Source organism: Colletotrichum abscissum (assembly GCF_030869225.1).
Source record: "Colletotrichum abscissum strain IMI 504890 chromosome Unknown Scaffold_24.1, whole genome shotgun sequence".
NCBI lineage: Eukaryota > Fungi > Ascomycota > Sordariomycetes > Glomerellales > Glomerellaceae > Colletotrichum > Colletotrichum abscissum.
The window spans coordinates 398,615-418,848 of NW_026850143.1; the positions used below are offsets into that span (position 1 = coordinate 398,615).

Sequence of the window (20,234 nt, forward strand, 5' to 3'; positions counted from 1 at the left end):
CGCCAGCACCAAACAGCATTTGCGCGGTGATCGGGAGGCTTGGGACCTTGGTCTAATAATCTTGAATGTCAGAGAGACTAAGGAAGACTTATTATTGCCGCAAAATGTATGAGGCTATCCTAAGTTGGCACTTTGGATGATGATAGTTCTGTTTCCGCTATACTAGCGCTGAGAGATCATTGAACGACAGATTTTACAGCTTTGAACATAAAATGATGTGGCTAGAGGACACGGCAAAACAAAATGTTGACTAGGCTCCTCTTACGATTGATCTGTTCGTCGGTCTATGCCATCTTACTGCCTTAACCAATATGTGTACATCAAAGCGAGCAGGCAATGCTAATTCACCAAAGTTTAATAATGGATCGGGGGGTCTTTTACATGTTCGCAATTTCACCTGACGGCGTTTTGGAAGTTGATAGGGTTTGCTATCTCAAGATCATCCCCCGGGAAAATTCCTAACCTACCTTGCTGGATATATGACGCTTGGGCAGGTGCAGTAAGAGAGAGTAAGGTAAATATACCTGCCGGATCTCTTTTTGGCCGGGAGTATACACAGCCCAGCCAGCACCTTCCCGCAGCTGCGTCCCTCCTTCCACTGAGACGGCTGTCCACGTGACGTACCAGCCTATGACTTACCACAGGCACTAGGTACTTAAGGGGTCTAATCTTCGTTCCTGTCACCAACACAGCAGAGCCCGTCTAGTTCGGCGAGGTCAGGTCAAGCTGTGCGCGAGGTGGGTGAGTGGTTAAATGAACAAATACTCCTATGAATTCAGAGTCCGGGTTGACTGAGGGGCGCGCTGGTCAAGTGAATCAAGTCCGGGCAGGGTTGTGAATTATAAAGTAAGTGATCACCAGCCCTGGTTTCGATTGTTTTTCTGTTGTAATTTTGGCAATCCTCGCCTGAACCTGTACGTGAATTACGAGCTAACCTACTGTACCTTACCTTAGTATTGGCGGATAAGATAAGTCATGCATGGGTATTTGTACTTATTTGTCTAGCCACTGTCTACTGTGTTCCGCTCTCTTGATTGAATCCGTTCACGATCACAGTTCAGCGAAGAATTGGCAGTTATTGCATCTGGAACTCGCTTGTTCCGCCTTTTTGTCTTGAGGACGTCAGCCCACACCGAAATCAATGCCATTGCGACAAGGCCCGACGAACAGACTTACGAGGTTTTCGACCAAATACATTTGAAGGCTTGGGGCACTCCATCCTCCATATTTGGAGAAGATTGCAGCACAATGGTTGTCTAGGTGACCCAAACATATGCCCCAAGACTCTGCAAAATGGCCTCGATGCAGAACAAGAAAAATGGCAAGATCGATAACCATTTGAACCTGATATTTGAACCTGATCTTGGAGGCAAGCAACAGGCTAACAGTTACTAGTACATCACACTTGACTAAAGTTCTCTTCAATTCTCCGACAGATCTCTGATGCATTTATCTGCAATCATGCCTTGTCCTCATTCAACGTCATCGTGGCGATTCCCAAACTATCAGTTGATCGGACTACTCGCCGGATGGAGTTCAATTACCACCAGGCTACTAGCGAACTTCCCACGATCTCTCAGCCTAGGCAAACGGAGGTTCGGAAAGTCAACACAGGCGGTGAACCAAGGCAGGCGGATGGACGATGGGGGGCATCCGTACCGAGTCCGAACCCTAAGTCGCGGTGGTGCTCGGGCTTGGCGGGGTTCGGGGCTGTTGACCGTCCTTGGACCAACCGGCAAATGGAGCAACTGGGGACGTCACAGCTTGAAATTCCCCGCGGGTTATGGAGCCGTTGCGGGCTATTTGCGGGGGGCGGGGAGGAGCATTAGCTTCAGAGCCTCCAGTAGCTCGACGTAGGCGTTGCAGGCCGTTCCACTTAGCGCTAGGATTACTGCCGGGAGTCGGAAGAGCTACCCCAAAGCTCTCCGAATATGGCAAATATCGCCGGCCCAAACCCAACAAAAACATGTTCAAACCCAATCGGGGCCTGCTGATTATCATGCAGAGCAACCAAAGCAAGACATTCCGACCGCACGACTCGTCTGATTTATACATCACTGCGGAGAGCTCACCGAGCTCTAGAAAGCTCAATTCATTCAATTGACTGATCATCCCGCTCGACTGCTTCCTCCAGTTCTCGTCTCTTCAACTCACGATTTCTCCCTTTCACTCGCGACAGTACCAGGCTCAAACCAACAAACCACTAGCACAACAGAGGTACGGATACAAGCAGTCAAAATGGCCAAGCCAATTGTTCTCCAGCTCGGCGACGACATCAAGTGGAACCATGACCTCTACAAGGAATTCACCTCAAAGTTCGACATCCGCCGGTCATACAGCATGCCGCGCGCCGAGTTCATCCAAGCACTAAAGGACAAGAGGTTTGGCGACTTCTTCGCCATCTACCGCCCCTTCTGGAACACGGGAGGCGAGATGGGCAACTGGGACAAGGAACTGATCTCGCTTCTGCCCTCTTCATGCAAGGTGTACGCCAGCGCCGGCGCCGGTTTTGACTGGGTTGACACAGAGACTCTCGCGAGCCGAGGTTGGTACCCCCACGACACCAGCGCCAGAAGAAGACCATGTTGAGGGTTCTTGACGCCTCAATTGAACCATGAGCCAGAAGCTGACCAGAGTTCTACTGCACAGGCATCATCTACTGCAACGCCGCCGCAGCATGCACAGAATCCGTCGCCGACGGCGCAATCTGGCTCATCCTCTCCACCTTCCGCCTCTTCTCCTGGTCCTCCGCCGCCGCCCGCTCAGGCGACCCAGACCAATTCGTCGACGCCAACAAGAACCTCGGCGCCGTCTCGCGCAACCCCAACGGCTTCAGCCTGGGCATCATCGGCTTCGGCAAGATTGGCCGCCGCATCGCCGAAAAGGCTCACAAGTCCTTTGACATGAAGATCCTCTACAACGACGTCGTCCGCATGCCCGCCGATCTCGAAAAGTCTTCCAATGCGACGTACATCAAGGACATGAACGAGCTGCTCGCCACGGCCGACTGCGTGTTGACGGCGACGCCTTTTGCGGGCAAGACGCTCCTGGACGCTGCTGCGATTGCCAAGATGAAGAAGGGCGCCAAGCTCATTAACATTGCGCGTGGAAAGCTCATTGAGGAGGAGCCGCTTGTTGCCGCGCTCAAGAGCGGACACCTCTCGGCTGTTGGCTTGGACGTGCACTACAATGAACCTCATGTGAACAAGGAGCTAATCAAGATGAGGAACGTCGAGGTTCTGTCGCACAACGCCGGTGCTTCTCTGGATGCCCACATGGGTTTCGAGAGGCTTGGTATGGAGAACATTCTCTCCTTTGCGAGCACCGGCAAGGCCGTCACGCCTGTCAATGCCCATCTGATCAACAAGAGCCGTCTGTAACGAGGATACGAAATTATGAAAATGGGGCCTGGATTGTAGTATAACCACGGAAAACCAAGGAGTTACATATTGGATTAATTGAACAAAATGAAGTTCTGTTTCAAAGTCTTTGGACCACGGCATCGTACTTTTGCTCGGTTGTATATGAACGGTGATGAAGTATCGCTCACATGTCATCGATCGAACTGGACTGCTGTCCAAGGGTCCTAGCCAGTGATCATGAAAACAAAGTCTAAGATTGAGGAAAAGTCTCGTTCTGTTAACTTACACCAACTATCGATCTCCAGGAAGATCGTTACCTATCTTCAAAGCATCACATCAGCATTATCTATCCCTACGCCATATGCTTCTTCATCTCCTCCACAATCGGTCCCTCACCCCACCTCAACTTCGCCAACCACCCCCCATCAACCAACACATCCGTCCCGTTAACATACCGACACCCCGCAACAAACCCAACCGCATCCGCAACCTCTTCCACCGTCGCAGCCCTCTTGAAAGGATGCGCCTTCATCATCTCCCGTATCCCCGCCCCGCTCGACCCCTCCATCTCCGCCGCCAGCATCTTGGTCTCCGTCATCCCCGGCGCGACAAGATTCACCCGCACACCTCTCCCCGCGTACGCCTCAGACGCAGCAGCCGCCTGAACGCGTAGACTATTCGCCTTTTTCGCGATGCAGTACGCCGTGGCGCTGACGCCCGCGATAAGCTCATGGAGTTCCTTGTTCTCGAGGAGGGATGTCCGCGGCGCGGTCGCGAGGTGTCGTTCGAGGTCCGGCGAGAGGGGCGGGATCATGTGCTGGCCCATACTTCCCACGCAAACGACCGACGAGCCGTACGGCATCTCGACCTCTTTCCCAAACACTTCAATCACGTTTGCCGTGCCGACAACATCAACAGCGAGAATCATCTCTGCCGATCCCATCGTTGGGCTGAGTGCCGAGGTCAAGACGACCGTCTCGATAGCCCCGCCCAGGGACGAGGCCGTTTTCGCGAGGGAGGCGACGGATTCGTAGGATGTCACGTCGACTTGCCGCGCCGTGACTTTGTGGCCTGCTTGTTTGAGGGACTCGGCGCCGGCGGAGACGGTGGACGGGGAGCGACTCGCGAAGAGGATGTGGTGGCCTGCGCCGAGGCGATGGGCTGTTGCTAAGCCGATCCCGCCGCCGCCGATAATGACTATGATTGGGAGTGCGTCCAATGCCATGGCTATGGTGTTTTAATTGGGTATCGGTCTTCTTGCTAGATATGAAAACCCGAGAGAGCTGTGTAGATCCTCTCACATGGAAGCTTTGTAGAAGAGACACCTCGCGGAGCTATGGCCATTTAAACAGGCCCGCTTCAGGACTCGGAAGCTCGGTCTCGCTTTAAACGCGAAGGAGGTAAGATGCCCAACTCGTCGAAGTTTGTCTGAAGCTTTTGCTTGGGATATCAGACGAGTTTACCCAGCGGCGCGTCTATTTCCCAAATGAAGACAAGGGAAGCTTCCATTGACCAATAACATCTGGCAATGAGTGTCATCACCCAAACTTTAGGTTGAACTCTCAGAGTGTGAGGAGAGATGTATTACGCACACACCATATCTCATCTGTCCTCCTCTGCTGTCAGAACCATGTCTTTGGGCTGGGAATCTGCTCTCTTTACTACAGCGAGCCTGTGGACAAGGTTCCGTGGTAGAAAGGGGCTTTCAAGCATTTTGAAGCAGAATAAGCTCGCTGTTCACGTTTATTGTGATTGTGCCTGGTATCGTTCATGCTTCCCGGGCTTGAATGACTTTTCGGATTCGGCTATACGGACTTCTGGTCCGTATATCCGCGGACAAGCTGACATCAACTACACTTTGGATATGCAGTATCTACAACGAGGAATGTGGTAGTGTTGGCAATAACACGACCAAACATTGACTGGGAGGAAATCACGTGTAGTAGTTTCACCTGGTGGATAAAATGGTCTTGGAAAAAGTGGTCGTTTCTGCTCAAGATGTTATTCTTAGCTCGATAGCTGTATCATCTCGATAGAATGACGTATGGAGGTATCTTCATCTCTCCTCAAAGTTCAACCTTCTTCATCATGTCTGGTAACGATCTCGGCATGCCCCAGACCTAATTAAAAGCCTGCGCCTTCATTGTGTCACCAATGCACTGATCCTGAGTGGCAGCACCCATTTGCATGAGAGCTTCACCGATACAGCCCGGTCGAATCTTCTCAGGCACATCACCTTCAAAGAGCCACGCGGCGCCACGCTTCTTGGCCGAATCATCCGGTTTGCCATTGTCGTACCATGTGAACTTGTGGTTCTTGAACGTGCCACCAGCCTTGCTGGAACAGGCCTCGACAACCTTGCGCAAAATCTCGCCATTGTCGCCAATCTTCTCGTCCTTGAAGCCCGAGCCGCGGATGAAGACGGCACGCTCGCCCTTGACCTTCATGTCCCAGAAGTAGCATGTGTTCCAGACCCAGCCCTGTTGGATGCTGTCGATGGTGTCAGGGTGGAGAGAAACGCCAGGGCTGGCATAGACGGGGTCCTGGTACTCCTTTGGCAGGGGAAGGCGGGTGCGACAGTCGGTGTAGACGAAGAGGACGGTGCCATCAGGGATCATGGCATTGGGATCCTTGGCATTGCCGCTGTTCTTGATCGACCAGGGCTGGGAATCGCAGATGTTGGGCGTGTTGTTCGGTCCCTTCTCCGCACGGCATAGATAGTAGTCGTAAATGGCGTTCGGGTATGTCTCAGCTGAAGAGTAGGTGCCGCTAAAGAGCAGAGTCGTTAGCTTTTTGACTTCATTGATGACATTCTTGAGGTGACTGCTAGATTGATTATTCTAAGACTCACCACATGACCTTCTTGACCGGGACGAAGGTGAAGTATCCGCACTCGCCCTTTAACAAGGTGACTGAGAAGGAGCGTCCAGTAGCAGTGCTCGTAGTCCAGCTCCAACTTCCAGAAGCACCTAGCTTCCACATCTTTCCGATTTTGCCAGTGAGAGAAGCCGACCATCCGACGGAGGTTGAGTCAGTCGAAGACAAGCTGCATCCGACGGGATGATGACATTCAGACATGGGGTATGGGCTCTCCTGCGCCCATTCGAAATAGGTGCCTAGGCGATGAAAATGTTAGCAGCTAGCCGGCTCAGGAGTCTTGATTCAGCAGGGTAATTCAACTCACGGTATTGACAGAGAGCGCCACAGGCATTGTCCTCCGGCCAACCAGCTCGATCCCAACCAATGCAAGTTCCGGGATACTTGTAGGTGTCGGGATGGAACTTGATGGGAGCCGGGCAGTCCTTCTCGTAGTACTGGTAGTAGAGAACGGCGGGGTGCGAGTGATCCTCACAAGGAGTCACACCGTTGCGCTTGATGAGGCTGGAGATGTTGCCGGTAGCCAGGAACTCGTCACGATCCTCAGGGCGGATGGTCCAGAGGGGAGGGTTCTCGGGGTCCCAGTTGAAGTCGACGGAAGTGACGCGCTTAACGTGCTTCTCGGCAGTAACAATACCAAAGAGGAGGACCGAAATGAGCAAGAAGATGCTCATCATGACCGTTTTGCCGTTGGGTGGGGCAGATGCAAGACCAAAGGCTACCATCTTTGCCGACGGACCAGGATAGTGAACTTGTGTGAAGGAGATTGTCGAATTGACGAAACGGAGGCAGCGATATTGCTGCGAAGAATGAGAAAGGCAAGATAAAGTAAAGGGGATTCTATGCCAGCGTTTATTGAGAAACGCAAGGAAGAAATTTCCAGGTTTGAGGTGCCTGGAAAGAAAGAAAGAAAAGGGGGGATTGTGCGTAGGAAAGGGAGAGGAAATCTTGGTGAGAACCTCAAAGAATGGAAGGCATTGTGGAAAGAGTCGGAGCAGGTAAGTAAGCCAAAAGCTAAGCGAGGCGGTCAATTTGGCTACGCAGAATATTAGAAGGAAGGAGTGAGGTCAGAAACTACAAATGCTCCTTCCTACAGCAGCAGCAACCGCACAGAATATGTCCCTGATTCTTTCTCTTGACATGGCGAATACGACTATTAATGATCTAGAATAGCTATAGACGCACCCTATCAACGCGTGAGGTAATTCACGTAATATCTCATAGTACAGCTCACTTCTTAAACATGAACCGGAGCAGCGTTATTTGCAGGGAGTCATCAGATACATTATTTATTGGTTGCGTAACCAAGGCATCTAGCTGCGCTCTTTACCCTCTGCCCCAAGGTATCTTAGGTGAGCTCGAAGACATAATTTTTGCTTTCGGTTTTGGCAAATGCAACCTAAGTGCTTAAGATCCGACATCTGTGACAGTCTAGTCGCATGCAATAGATGATTTTGCAGAAGAAGAATGTCCGAATTCACCCATGTGCCATGGCAACAATACAAATGTAACAACGCCAGGTTACATGATTCAAGGCAGATTCCTGACAGTATCTTTGAGCATCTATTCCACTATCTACAACTTCATTCACTTGGACTTGTCAATAGGAGTAGTGCTGCTTCAGTACAAAGACCTTTCCACCAAGCTCGATATCTCGAGTTGCACTGAGTCGGTCTTGGCGTATGTTTGTGGCTTGCGCCACGCTCACATAAAGTAGGTATATCGAATATTTGCCCAGACTCATAAAGGAAGGTCTTTCTGCCCTACCTTCCAGCAGGGGCAATCTGCTGGCGATGGACCTTTAGTCCCCTTGAAGCTAAGTAGGTATCTAAGGTAATCTAAGACCGAAGACAAAGCTCAAACCGAAAGTAGAGATCATTCTCAAGATTATACCGCGTTATGCGAGACTGCGAATAGCTTTTAGAGGCATAATCTGGGAAGGCACTGGCTGGACCGCACCTTTCACAAGTGATGCCAACCATCACGTAAACCCCTTCGCCCGTATCCCTCCAATCCCAAAACACAACAACCACAAGCCCATATATACCCCCTTCCTTCCTTTCCAGTCACCAGCCAGCAGGCGCCCCTCGGGGGTCAGGTCAAAACTGGCTGGGTGGTGGAGTGGTTGAAGTCCACCAACAGCCTAATCGGTGAAGGCTCAGAGGTCCCGTGTTCGAGTCCCAGCATGAGCACCAGAGATGTAGTCCCCATTCGCCACCGGGGGGGGTGAACTCTTTTGACTTTTTGGCTATACTCTTCAAGGGTGCTATGCTTCTATACCCTGCGGCCCAACACGGTTGAGGAGTTAAGAGGTAGGAGAGTAGGCACTCGTTCCGCTCAAGTCGACCGTCGTGGTTGTATGTGTTCACCGAGAAAAGTTGCCCAGTCTGCAAGCACTGACATTGATGGCAAGTCGGTGCCAAGGATGTTTGCTTGACGTGTTTGTATTTGTGTTTTATATAAGTATTGATGAGCCAACAATGGCCTTGCTCATGTTCAAGGCTACTGAGCCTGTTCTCTCCCATCTACAGTTGACCTCCCATGGTCTACCCATATCATGAGGACACGGCCTCTCCCAATGCTAACATGTACCCACTCGTCCATTACTTTTACAGAGGTGAAGAACACCCGAGGCATCCAAGCAGAAAGCCTTCCACGTCATGTCATATTCGGCGTTGAATCAATCCAAAATCATGCTAATCATACGCTCAGAGGAATGCGTTAGGGCGGCCACCGCCACCGCCACCGCCAGGCTGTGACCGATGAGGAGGCGGCGTGGGTGCTTCAGACTCAAAGTCCGTATCACGTCCATCACTTCCTCTCCTAGGCGGCGTTGTGATACCGCGTCCGTATCTCGAGGCCTGCGGTGGGCTCGGGCTCGAGTCCACATGCCTCAACTTGTCGTCATTGAACGAGTCCTCCTCATCATCCTCATCATCATAGCGTTGCAAGGCAGGCATTGAGCGAGAGTCTCCCTTTACAAGACCAAGTCGCTCCTCTTCAGTAGCGTTCTTGACTTGCGGACTAGAGTAACCCCGTGAACCAAGGCCATAGCGGCTGGTTGGTCGAAGCTGCGGATGTTGCTGCTGGTGATCGTCCTCGTGATGCGGTGAATCAGCGTGATGTCTCTTGAAGACGTTGGAGAAGGAGAACTGTCTCTTCGCTGAATGTGGTGGTGGAGTAGGTGCGAGATGCGAGCTGGTGCCGCTAAAGCCACTACCTTGCGACACAGCACGCTGGTCATACACGCCGGCAGCACCGGCATATTCCAAGCCGCCATGTTCACCGGCTGGAAGCCCGTACACATGCTCTCTGCTCTTGCCGTAGTACGGTGCCTGGTCATCGTCTGATTTGATCGTGGAAACGGCGATTTCTGTCAAGGGAACTGGATGCATTGGGCTCTGAACCCTTGGATCCTGAAACTGGGGCTGGTTCGGCGACAGAACACTACGTGCTCGCTCTCGGATGGTACCTGCAATGCTTGAAAGCATACCGGGAGAAGAAGGCCGATCGTGCTCTGCAAGCTCCTCTTCAGTGGGGAAATGAGACATGCCGAGAGGCGGATGGGCCTGGGGAGAAGCGGGAGGGATGACAGTCGGTGTGTGAGGGATACCGGCTTGCGAGAGAGGATAAGGCGATCGTATCGTTCCTCTGGTGCTTCGACTTCCAACCGTCATAGTTCTCCTCCTTCGAATCCCGTCCCATTCGTAAACGGGCTGGCCATCTTCGCTCACAGGCTCCAGCGACTCTCGCATCTTCTCTTCCTGTAATCGCTTGAACTCGGCCTCTTCCATCTTCTGTCTGGCGGAGGAGAAGCGACGCACGATCGCAGCAGCTCCACGGATAGCGTCTGCCTTGGGCTCGGTCTCGGGTTGTTCTTGTTCGGCGATGGTGTGAATCTGGTTAAGATCTCCGGCAAAGACTGCGGTGTCGGGCACATCCTTGGCTGACTTGGAAAGTTGGAGTAGCACAACACCGGCGCAGATGGTCAAGAAGCCGTTGACCACAGTAATAATAGCAGTGGGAGTGCCCTTGAAACCTCTAAAGAGCACTGCCGAAGTAATGATGGTCGTGCTGGTGAAGTAAACGTAGTATGTTGGTGTGACGAGGGCGGCGTTAAAAAGATTCAATGCTTTCTGTGATTTCAATCAGCCTTGCGTTTCTCAGCCATGTGGAAACAGATGTCTCACGTTCAAGTAAATGATCTCTGTCAGCAAAGTGCCAATGACGAAGACCAGCAGAACATAGGTGAACCATTTGTTGAACTGAGCCTCGCCGCCTGCTTGGGCCACGATTGCCGCACCCAAACCCTGCGTTGCTACAACACTCAAACCTCCAACCCAACTGCAGATGGAGATATAGACCAGCATATTCTTGTTGCCCCATCTCGGCCCTGCGTACCACGCGGTAATGGCGCTGCCGACGAGGATGACGCCGGCATAGGACAGGAACCCGGGCTGAATGACATAGCTTTGCATCTGTTGAATGTTGGCAACGGCAGAATTCTCGGGCGCATTCATGACAATGACGACAGAGCCAACAATGCAGAGGAAACATGCGACTTTGCCCACCATACTCAAGCGTTCCTTGAGGAAGATGGCGGATAGAATGGCAGTCAGAACAACGGATAAGGCGCCTAGCGGGGTAACGAGGATGGCGTCGGTGAAGGCATATGCGACGAAGTTGCAGATCTCGCCGAAAATCATCAGGGTCATGCCAGTCCACCACCAGGCGTTCTTGAGGTAGCCATAGCCCTCACCGGGAGCTTCATTGTATTTCTCGTTGGCCTTCAAAAGACCGACTTTCTTGATGACGAAGGAGGTCCCGATAAATGCGCCGGAGGCTACAGCCAAGGAAATACCAATGGCCTTGTATGAGGCAGGTCTCGTGGCAGTATCCCCAGTTGAACCGCCCATCCGTGCGTATATCTCATGCGCCGCCGTCAATATTTCCGCGGATTGCTCCATTGCGGCGGTTGGGTACGCCGGCGACTTGGTCGCCGGGGTGATGTATCAAAGAGAGGGACCCTTGTTATTCGACTTTCGTGATCATTCGCTTAACCTAGTTACGATATGAAAGATCGGGGGTAGACGTGTTGACGAAAATGTTCAGGGCGTTAGGCATAGAAACCCTCAATCGGTAGAAGTAACGTAGAGACTCGACTTGTGTGCTTCGACGTTTCGCGGATTATCAGCTATCGGGAACAGGCGAATGTCAACAATCTTGGCGAAGCTTGGGCGGGTCGGACAGTCGTCTTGTGGACAGGGTAGTGTGCAATAGTAGGATCGGAGAAGAGGAATTTGAGGTCGATAGTGGTGGAGGGGTCGAACAGCAGCTTTTTCCCCCCTTGCGGGATGTGAGAATAGACGTTCGCTGGGAGGCTGTGTCGAGGAATTGGGTCCGAGTAGGATGGAGTCGCCGCAGTGTGCGGAGGTAGCGCAGTGTGCGTACGGATAGTTGGTGGTGTGCTGCTCGTATTGACGGCGGCAGTCTGTCTTCGCCACACCAGCTTGCGTCAGCGCGCTTGCACGCAGAGCTGAGCTTAGATGAGATGCGAAGAAGTTGGTTTCGTTTCGTCAAGTTCGTAAAGGGTCGTTAACAGAAGGTATCCGTATCTAGGAAATAGGACTTTGTAGGACGTATGCAGGAAGCAGACGCTAGGTGCGGGACGAACAGCGGATGGGCGTCAGGTCTTGGTCGCCCGGGGATTCGAAGGCGTAGGTAGGTATCTGCAGAGGGGACCAGAGGTTCGTGGGAGAAAGCAGACGAACGGCGGGAGCTTGGCTGATAAGAGAATGCAAAATGGGAGGGGGGGGGGGGGGGGGGGGGGAGGGGGGGGTGGGGGGGGGGGGGGGGGGGGGGGGGGGGGGGGGGGGGGGGGGGGGGGAGGGGGGGGGGGGGGGGGGGGGGGAGGGGGGAGGGGGGGGGGGGGGGGGGGGGGGGGGGGGGGGGGGGGGGCAGGAAGAGTGCTTGACCCCGGTCAAGAAGCTGAACAAGAAGTGCAGTGCAGCATGAACATGGGAGAAGCAGAAACAAGTGAATTGCGCAGGCTGGGGATACTCAAAATGGGAAAGCGAAGTTGGTATCCAAGAGTCAGGGCCGAGGAGAGAGAGAAAGAAAAAAAGAGAGAAAAGGACCAGGCTGGAACTGGTTGGTTGACTTTGGTGGACTGGGATTTGGGGAGGAAGGAACACGACGGACCAGGCGATGCTGGTGACCTGGTCTAGAACCCCCCCGGTGCCTTCCATGAGTTGAGTCATCTGATTGGATCAGAAGACTCGTGTGGGTGGATAGCAGTGGGGGAAGCTGCGTTTACGTAGTAGCGCTTTCCCGCAGCGCGGGACGCACCCTGTTCTTGGAAAGAGCCACTGGTGGGGCCCAGGGGCTTTGCCTGCCACCTCTTGCGCACCTCATTGCAGTTCAACTTTCTTACCTTCCACGGAGACCAGTGTCGCGAATGTCTTTCTTTGAATCCCACCTTTGAGGGTATCTGGAACAGCTTGTTTGAAGCCCAATCGCACGCCAGTGACCTGTGAAAATGGCGGTCCGTCATGGGCCTGTTGGACGGTCAGAGACGTTGCAGTCGGGAGATGCTGCTGTATCATGTACGAGAAAAAGGTAAAATTAAAAACAGAACAACCCGCACACGAATACATGAGGCTAATGAGGTCACAGTTGGCGCCCCATGGCATTCTGATTCGCCTTTCTTCATCGGCCAGACCCTTGATATCGGACTCCGAGAGTGACAGTTGGCCGGTTGTCACTTCAACACCCACTCCTTCCGCCATGTTTCGAATCGTTGCATGGAATTTATCAAGCAAGACTTCAAAGAGTGTCGATACATCGCGAGCAGACAGTATATCGTCCATCAGCCTCATTTCGTGCGCATAGACAAGACGGGTGCACGTTGACGACACCCACCGAGCGCATTAAGCAACGACATGCACACCATCTTTGGACCATCCCATCCCATCCCAACACCAGTCCGTCCATTGCGTCTACTGTCTGCGAACACGCACCTTGTTCCGCACCAACACCTCCCACACCACCGCCTTACCAGGCTTCAACCCAGTCGCACCCGAACAGTTCAAGCTGGGAAAAAGTTGGGACTCCAAGCACCCGGCAAGTACAATCCCTATAGTCAAGTTTACCACACCACCTCATAGTAGTGGATAGCGCCGGGAAGAAGCTTAGCGGCTGTCATACACCATACTCGTGCTCGATATGGTCGCTGACCGTTGTGTCTTGCTGTTTCGCAAAATTTCTCGAAAACACTCGACGCAATGACCGGACGGAAGCGCCAACGGCAGCCCGTCTTCCACGTCGCCCCGTGTTCTCCTGCAACGCATGTTTTGCGCAAGTCACTCAGCGCTGTCATCTCTTTGGCTCCCGCCCGCAAGCCTATTCGTCTGACACAATGCGACACGTCAACCGCTTTCGAGTCTGTCTCCGAGATCAGCCAGCGTGCCAACCTATCCCCATTCGAGACCCAGTGTGCCAGTAATTCCTATTCCAATGCCTGCGCCTATGTGCTGGGAAACCAAGGTCACATCGAAGCGTCCACCATCCTGGCCGGTGATGTCAAGACCAGCCAGGAATATGGCCCTCTGCAACGGCTGATAGGCCCGTGTCACCCCAACGTGCGACAACCACCCTAGATTTGGGTGATTGATGGCCTGGGTCGGTCGCTCTCGCCCTAGCAACGGAATCAAGCTCAATCTCTGTTCAGTCAACAAAATCCGGCACCACGCGACTCGCCTATGTTGACCAGTAGACAACGCAACGCCAAGATTCCAGACAATCAATATCCAGCAGTCTAGACTGGCGGTAGCTCATACAAAGTCATCAGCATTCAGATGCGCCGGAGCAGCGAGCTAGCTCCAGAAGAGCAGCCCACTTTGGCCTACGAACAATGACAGCAGTGTTTGGGGCCAGGTCAGGTCTGGGATGATCGTAGTGCGGCGGTGGTGCTGCGTGCAGCGCTTTTCCATGGCTGAATTGCTTCAGCTGCCCGATTGACCCCACCATGCAACATGCCCGCCCGAGGTGAACCCGACCTGATGCTCTGGGGCGCAGGCTGATACGGATAAGGTACGTATCTTCGCTCCGCCTGGCTAGTCAAGCTGACAATCCCTCGCCAGCTATTCATGATTGGCCGCCGGCTGCGCCCCTCCACCTTCTGCTTCCCCTCCAAGTCCAACTCTCCAACGTCCCAAGGGCGACATCCAGTACAGATACAAGCACACAATCAATTCCTTCTCAAGATGCATCGCACGAGTCAAATCCCAGCCGCACGCGCCATGTGTTGGCCAAGCCCACACGGCCGATTCGAGGGACCCTTTCACCTGCGCAAAGTGTATCACATTCTCTGTTTCCCTGCATCACAAGCAATGCCTGATAAACGGGTCTCTTACCGTACAGGATAGAGATCCTGCCCACTTGGAGGCGACGTCCAACGGTGGCAAGGCGCGCACATTTTGCAACGGATACGGACAAGGACGTCCCATTAAGGGTTCACTCACTCCCATTGTGTCCCTGGCATCTTCTTCTTCTTTTTTTTTTTTTTTTTTTTTTTTTTTTTTACTTGAATGAGCCCCTACGGACGCAATAAGTTGGATTAGCGATCACTTCAGTGGCATGCTCCAACTTTGCCGGCTTTGGCACCTAGCGACGGCCTTCAAAAAGAAATAGGCAGGCGATTATTCCTGTAAGAGGCATTCAGGCGGTCCGCACTGAGGCCACAACTCAGCTTCGAATCCTGACAAGCCCATCTGTCAAGCTTGTGAGCACTGAGCACTGACTCGGCGCCATCAACAATCTGAATGATACCCCAAAAATGCATGTCTCCGGGCCTCAGTCAGCGTTGAGGTGGGGACTCTTACGCAGTACCACGCTGACTTGAAGGATTGCGGGTTTCCTGCATTCCTCCCCGCGCCTTACGCATGCTTGGCTTCGTGTTGCTGGGACCCTAGCTGAGCCGCACCCGCGTTCTTGGCCGAGACATCCAAGTGCTTCGCTCTCCAGAATGCGTCGAGCCACCTATCTGTCGGAGACCTCATCAATGCCTGCTGTCACGCAAACCCGATCCGGCCTTTCTTACATGTCAGCATGTCGAAGTCTCGGCCCCGCGTATGGATTTCTCGCCTGGGCATCGAACATCTTGAGGAGTTTGATTACCAACGGATGCCGTTTCGTGCACAGAACGGATCTGCAGAAACGAAGCAACATCCGATCGAGGCTTGTGCGGGGCCCAGGATCGGCCCTCCACGGCTGTTGCCCGCGGTGGGTTTGTCCTCTGGTGCCTCCGATTTTCTTTCGGCGTTTCGACCGACCCCAGCAGGGCAAGAAACGTTCTTCGCTCTTCTGTATGTTGATACTGGACATTATCGGAAAGATCATTGTCAATTACCATTATAGATATTAAGGTAAGTAGTAATATGTTCAAGCATATGGACGCTATACGGTCAAGTATCGTACTCCTAACTCCCATTGCAGAAATCGAGCGGTTGTTCACCCTTTTCACACTGCGACTCTGAAAGTCTTAGCAACGCTCGGAACGCCAGCTTCGTTGACAGCAAACAACATCCAGTAGCCAGGGAGTGCGATACCGGCGTCTCCGGGAACAGTCACCGTGTACTGATTATCGTTGGCCTGAGCCTCCAGAGGGCAACGTCTCTGGTCGGTGTTGACCGCGTGTGTCGAAGTGCCCATCCTAATCATCGAGAAGGTGTAGTTCGCCGCCTCATCCATAGTAATGGTGAAGCTGTCGCCGGCCTTACACTCTGAGATTGAGAGGTCGGAAACGACGGGGCGCTTGGCAAGAGTTTGCCCGTCCTGGAGCCAAGTTAGCATTGTGGTTCACCGTGCAGGCCAACGTTTCTTACAGCTTCAAAGAGATAGGGCGGCGAGAAGAACTGTCCGTCAAAGTGGTTGGCGGTACATCCGTTGCAAAGACCACCGCCGCCAGAGAAGATGGTCGCGTCAGGCATAAGAAGGGCTACCGAGTGGTAGTTACGGGGGGTGGTGTGTGACTTGAGCTAGGAGGAAGTCAGCACTGTAGCCTTGCAAGCTTTCGCAATGAACTGACCGTAGTGAACTTCTTGGTAGCAGGATCCCACATTTCGGGGAAAAGTTGCGGGTTGGCGTCCGAGAAGAGTACAGTACGGCTCTGACCACCAACAATGAAGACCTTGCCATCGGGAAGGACGACACCATTGGCGAATCCGCGGTTGTACTTGGCGCTCTCAAGCTTCTCAATCTCTACAGCACCGCCAGCCTCACCAATGGTAAGGACATGGGCGTTGGCGGTTGACGCAACGCCGTCGTAGCGAGGAGCACCTCCTACGGTGAGAATCTTTCCGGCAACAGCGCTGAGAGTTTTTGTCAGCGACCAGACTTGGCGATGGGGGGATGGACAACACTTACTCGTACATGACATTGACACCGCACATGGCATCGCTGTCACTTCCTCGGTTTCCAGCACCCTTGACGCTTCCCGAGTCCCGCGTGGAGTACCAGTTCATCGCCTTGCTAGGGCCGGCCTGGAACACATATCCATCCTTCCACGCGTGAAGCCACGCGTGGCTATCGGCCCGGAAAGAGCCACGGGTATCTTGGGTCAACATGGGCGTCACCGAGCACCCATCGAGCTTCTTCCACTCCTTGCTTACAGTGTCGTAAATTTCACCGTGCTTCCCTTGAGCACCACCACGGAACGAGCCACCGATGGTGAAGACCTTGTTGTCAGAAGTAAGCGTGCTCGACTGGTATCCACGAGGGATCTTCAGGTCGCCAGTGGCAGCCCAAGAATTAGTTTCTTCATCAAAGATACTCGTCTTGGCGGCAGTGGAGCCTCCGCTAACAATGATGTGGCCATCAGCGTCCATGGAGATACCCGGGCAAAACATATCATGCTGGGTGTTTTCGACTAGGGCCTCAGTGACTTCCTTGCTGGACGGGTTGTAAATCGACGTATACGTTTTTCCGTTGCCGGGGAAGGTCCAGCGGTTTCTGGTCGTCGTTAGTTCGTCCACCTTGATCAACAAATCAAACTTTCGGCAGTTACGCAAAGGAAAACATAAAACTAACCTCCAACCAGAAGACCACGCCAGCAACTCCCCGGTCTTGGGCAACAAAGCCACGGCAACCGGTACCACCGGGAACTTGACCAGGGCGCTCCATTGTCCGATGCTCTGGAACTGGGAAAAGTCAAGCTGGTACAAGTTGTAATACCCGGCCGCCCCCGTCCCACCGCCGCAGAATGCGCCCTTGTCGCCCGCGCACGCCGTCTTACAAAAGCTGCTTCCACTGTTGCCGCGATCGCTCGGCACGTCGCCGCAGAAACAATCCCGCCCGGCGCCGCCGAGACCAAAGTACTTGCTTTGGTACAGCCCGCAGTGGTCCTGGCACATTTGCACCGTCATTTGCACAGAGCGAAGCTTGGGGTACTCGACCAAGGGGTCGCCGCGCGCGGGCATGCGCTGGCACCCAATGTGCTGGGCCTTGGATGGGGACGCCGCGGCCGTCATCATCGTCTCCGGGCCGTAGACGTTGACGTAGTTGACGCCGCCGCAGAAAGCGCCGTCGTCGCCGCGGCAAGCGGTGTTGCACTGGCTCAGCGGGGCCACCTGGGTGTTTGCGCGCAGGGCGTTGCCACAGATGCAGTCGGTGCCGCGGGAGAGGCCGTACATTTTGGACTTGAACTGGGAGCAGTACGTGCTGCAGGTCGACGGGCTCATCTTGTCGGAGCGGGTGCCCTGCGAGGTGGAGACGTCAGTGGTGCCGGCCTGGTCTGTTGCAATGAGGGCGGTGCCGCGGGTGCGTTCTTGGTAGCAACCCATGTGGACTTGGCCCGAGGGCGCGGGCTCTTCGGCGGGCATTTGATAGACGTTGAGGGTGTTGTCTGCGTCTTGTGCTGATACGAAGAGGGGGAGGAGAAGTGCCGCGAGGGACACTGCTCTCGGTGGGAGTTGCATTGTGAATGAGTGTAGATGATACTAGGAAATAACGAATGACTTGGTCCTAATGGATGACGAATTAGAAAAAAATGGTCTGAGAAGAAATGGAGCTCCTGCTCAGAGTTGCCTGAGTAGGTAGGATGAGAGAGTGATCAGCCACTACATGGGATGTTTGAACGCTTCATATACAAGTTGGACCTACTTAACACCTAGATAATCACGATATCCTCGCGTCGACCGACCTGAACTACCTTTAGGACTCTAAAACAGAACATTAACCTGATTGGCCGCTCACAAAAACCCACAGCGCTGCCGCCGTCGACGGGCACACACAGACATCAGGCTGTGTTCGACATGGGACGGTCGTCGGTCGAGCACCACCTCATTCCCCGTTCTCCGCTTACTACTTCGGGATAGACTGTAAGAGTGACGGTTCTACCATAAGCAAAATCATGAGCGAGTGCCCCAGAGCTGGTGTCCTACGTTGGGAACGGCGAAACTACTTGGCTTTGCTCAGGCAGGCCAGTTTTGGCAAAGCAGAGACGCTGACGATGGTTGATTTGGGTTTAGGTCGCCTGCCAAGAGTTGAAGTGTCATAGCGGGGTCTGGCCTCACTATCCAGTCGAGTTAGACTGACCTTGAGTTTTAAGAAGACAGAAGTTTTGTGGCTGGACTACAATTATCCTTGTCAAGGCTATTTTGGTTTGCCGATGGGAAAATAGAGAAGCGTCTTTGGCGGGACCCTTATTGGGATGCTTCAGTTCCATTGAGGTCAGATGAGGAACTGGTGTGGATTGAAGCTGGAGGAGACAGAGGAATCATCTTCACGGCATCAGGCCAGCCAATGTTCATTGGTAATCTGTAATAAAGAAGGTTTCTGAGTGCATAAGTCATCACAATTGCAGAGCAGAAACTCTCTTGCGGAAATTCATTTAAGCTTACCTCATCCCACCAAGAACGTGGCCGGTCGCATTCCCGACTCATTACAAAATTGCAGACCCAACTAACCCAAATTAAGTCTAAAAAGAAGGTTGCGACCAGCCAAAGCTGATCACTTCTACCGTGTCTCAGGTCGCTCACTTAGCAAGCTTAGCAGACTTAGCCTCCTAGGCGACCCTTCCTCTCACGGCCCTCTTAATTTCCTGGTTTGTTGGTGGCACTGGCTCTAGAACGATCTGGGGAAGGAAGTCTCGACTTTAGGGAGGTAAATGATCCTCGTTCTTTTCCGTGATGCATCATGTCTATGATCAAGGTTTTCTCCGAATTCATCTAATGTGCTTGAGTTTGTTGAGTCTGACGATCGGAGTGAATGTGTACATGCAGTTTGGGACGGTTCGTCTGTTGGGTTGCATGTCTGAGCGGGCCCAGCGGGTTGAAGGTAATTTTCCGCTGAGCTGTGTCGACCAGAAAACACGAGAGAGGACGTCCACCATTCTCAAGATTTGTTGATGGGAGTCGGCATTCTTTTCTTGAATGTGAAAGTCCTCATGCATTTCTTGGTCGACTCTGTATTAGTCAATCGTTTCGACATCCCACTTCGCGACGCCCACCTCCCTGAACATGACGCGTTAAGGAGGTGGGAGCCGTGATGCGCCACAAGTAGTCCACACTACGTCACTAGCAGTCCATGTAGCATACCTACTCCAGAGGATCAAAATAGTTCATCGTGCATGCGTGATATTGACGGGTGCATTTCATGGCCATCTCTTCGTAAGCATTCTTCTCCCTTAATATCAAGATGCCTGATCCGCCCCTTCGAAGATGACGGCTTCCACGACTTCGGGCTCGACGATTCATGTTTGTTCTGAACGTAATCGACGCGGTCAAACCAAACTCGTGCCCGGTGAGGCATAATAACCAAGTAACAATCTCGGTAGATAGCGCGCAGAGCCAATCCAGCCATGCTCGTTCTCGATTCATCAAGTTTCAAGGGTTCTTTTAGGGTTACAATTGCTCTCTCGTCCCGATTCCTAGTCCTCCAAGGTCTAGAACCTCTGTGTTGAAAAATACAGTGTTTAGTAATTACTTCTTCCGCAAG

The 20,234-nt window shown here is 53.1% G+C and overlaps 6 protein-coding genes across 6 annotated transcripts; 2 read left to right on the forward strand and 4 right to left on the reverse strand.

The window, feature by feature from the left end:
* Positions 1-2,238: 2,238 nt before the first annotated feature.
* Positions 2,239-3,380, forward strand: CABS01_09807 (D-isomer specific 2-hydroxyacid dehydrogenase; the record flags this gene model as incomplete). The annotated part of the gene is made up of 2 exons (XM_060543163.1): positions 2,239-2,545; positions 2,650-3,380. 2 exons carry the CDS (start codon positions 2,239-2,241, stop codon positions 3,378-3,380), a joined length of 1,038 nt encoding a protein of 345 aa, XP_060399861.1.
* A 334-nt stretch (positions 3,381-3,714) lies between these two features.
* Positions 3,715-4,587, reverse strand: CABS01_09808 (short-chain dehydrogenase/reductase SDR; the record flags this gene model as incomplete). The annotated part of the gene is made up of 1 exon (XM_060543164.1): positions 3,715-4,587. One exon carries the CDS (start codon positions 4,585-4,587, stop codon positions 3,715-3,717), a length of 873 nt encoding a protein of 290 aa, XP_060399862.1.
* An 895-nt stretch (positions 4,588-5,482) lies between these two features.
* CABS01_09809 (uncharacterized protein) lies at positions 5,483-6,964 on the reverse strand (the record flags this gene model as incomplete). The annotated part of the gene is made up of 3 exons (XM_060543165.1): positions 5,483-6,131; positions 6,214-6,478; positions 6,547-6,964. 3 exons carry the CDS (start codon positions 6,962-6,964, stop codon positions 5,483-5,485), a joined length of 1,332 nt encoding a protein of 443 aa, XP_060399863.1.
* Positions 6,965-8,947: 1,983 nt separating this feature from the next.
* CABS01_09810 (uncharacterized protein) lies at positions 8,948-11,206 on the reverse strand (the record flags this gene model as incomplete). Its single annotated transcript, XM_060543166.1, has 2 exons — positions 8,948-10,375; positions 10,430-11,206. 2 exons carry the CDS (start codon positions 11,204-11,206, stop codon positions 8,948-8,950), a joined length of 2,205 nt encoding a protein of 734 aa, XP_060399864.1.
* A 2,316-nt stretch (positions 11,207-13,522) lies between these two features.
* On the forward strand, positions 13,523-13,897 carry CABS01_09811 (uncharacterized protein; the record flags this gene model as incomplete). Its single annotated transcript, XM_060543167.1, has 1 exon — positions 13,523-13,897. One exon carries the CDS (start codon positions 13,523-13,525, stop codon positions 13,895-13,897), a length of 375 nt encoding a protein of 124 aa, XP_060399865.1.
* A 1,861-nt stretch (positions 13,898-15,758) lies between these two features.
* Positions 15,759-18,214, reverse strand: CABS01_09812 (galactose oxidase; the record flags this gene model as incomplete). The annotated part of the gene is made up of 5 exons (XM_060543168.1): positions 15,759-16,073; positions 16,124-16,276; positions 16,327-16,609; positions 16,665-17,249; positions 17,328-18,214. The coding sequence occupies 5 exons, from the start codon at positions 18,212-18,214 to the stop codon at positions 15,759-15,761; spliced, it is 2,223 nt and encodes a 740-aa protein (XP_060399866.1).
* Between the last annotated feature and the right edge of the window lie 2,020 nt (positions 18,215-20,234).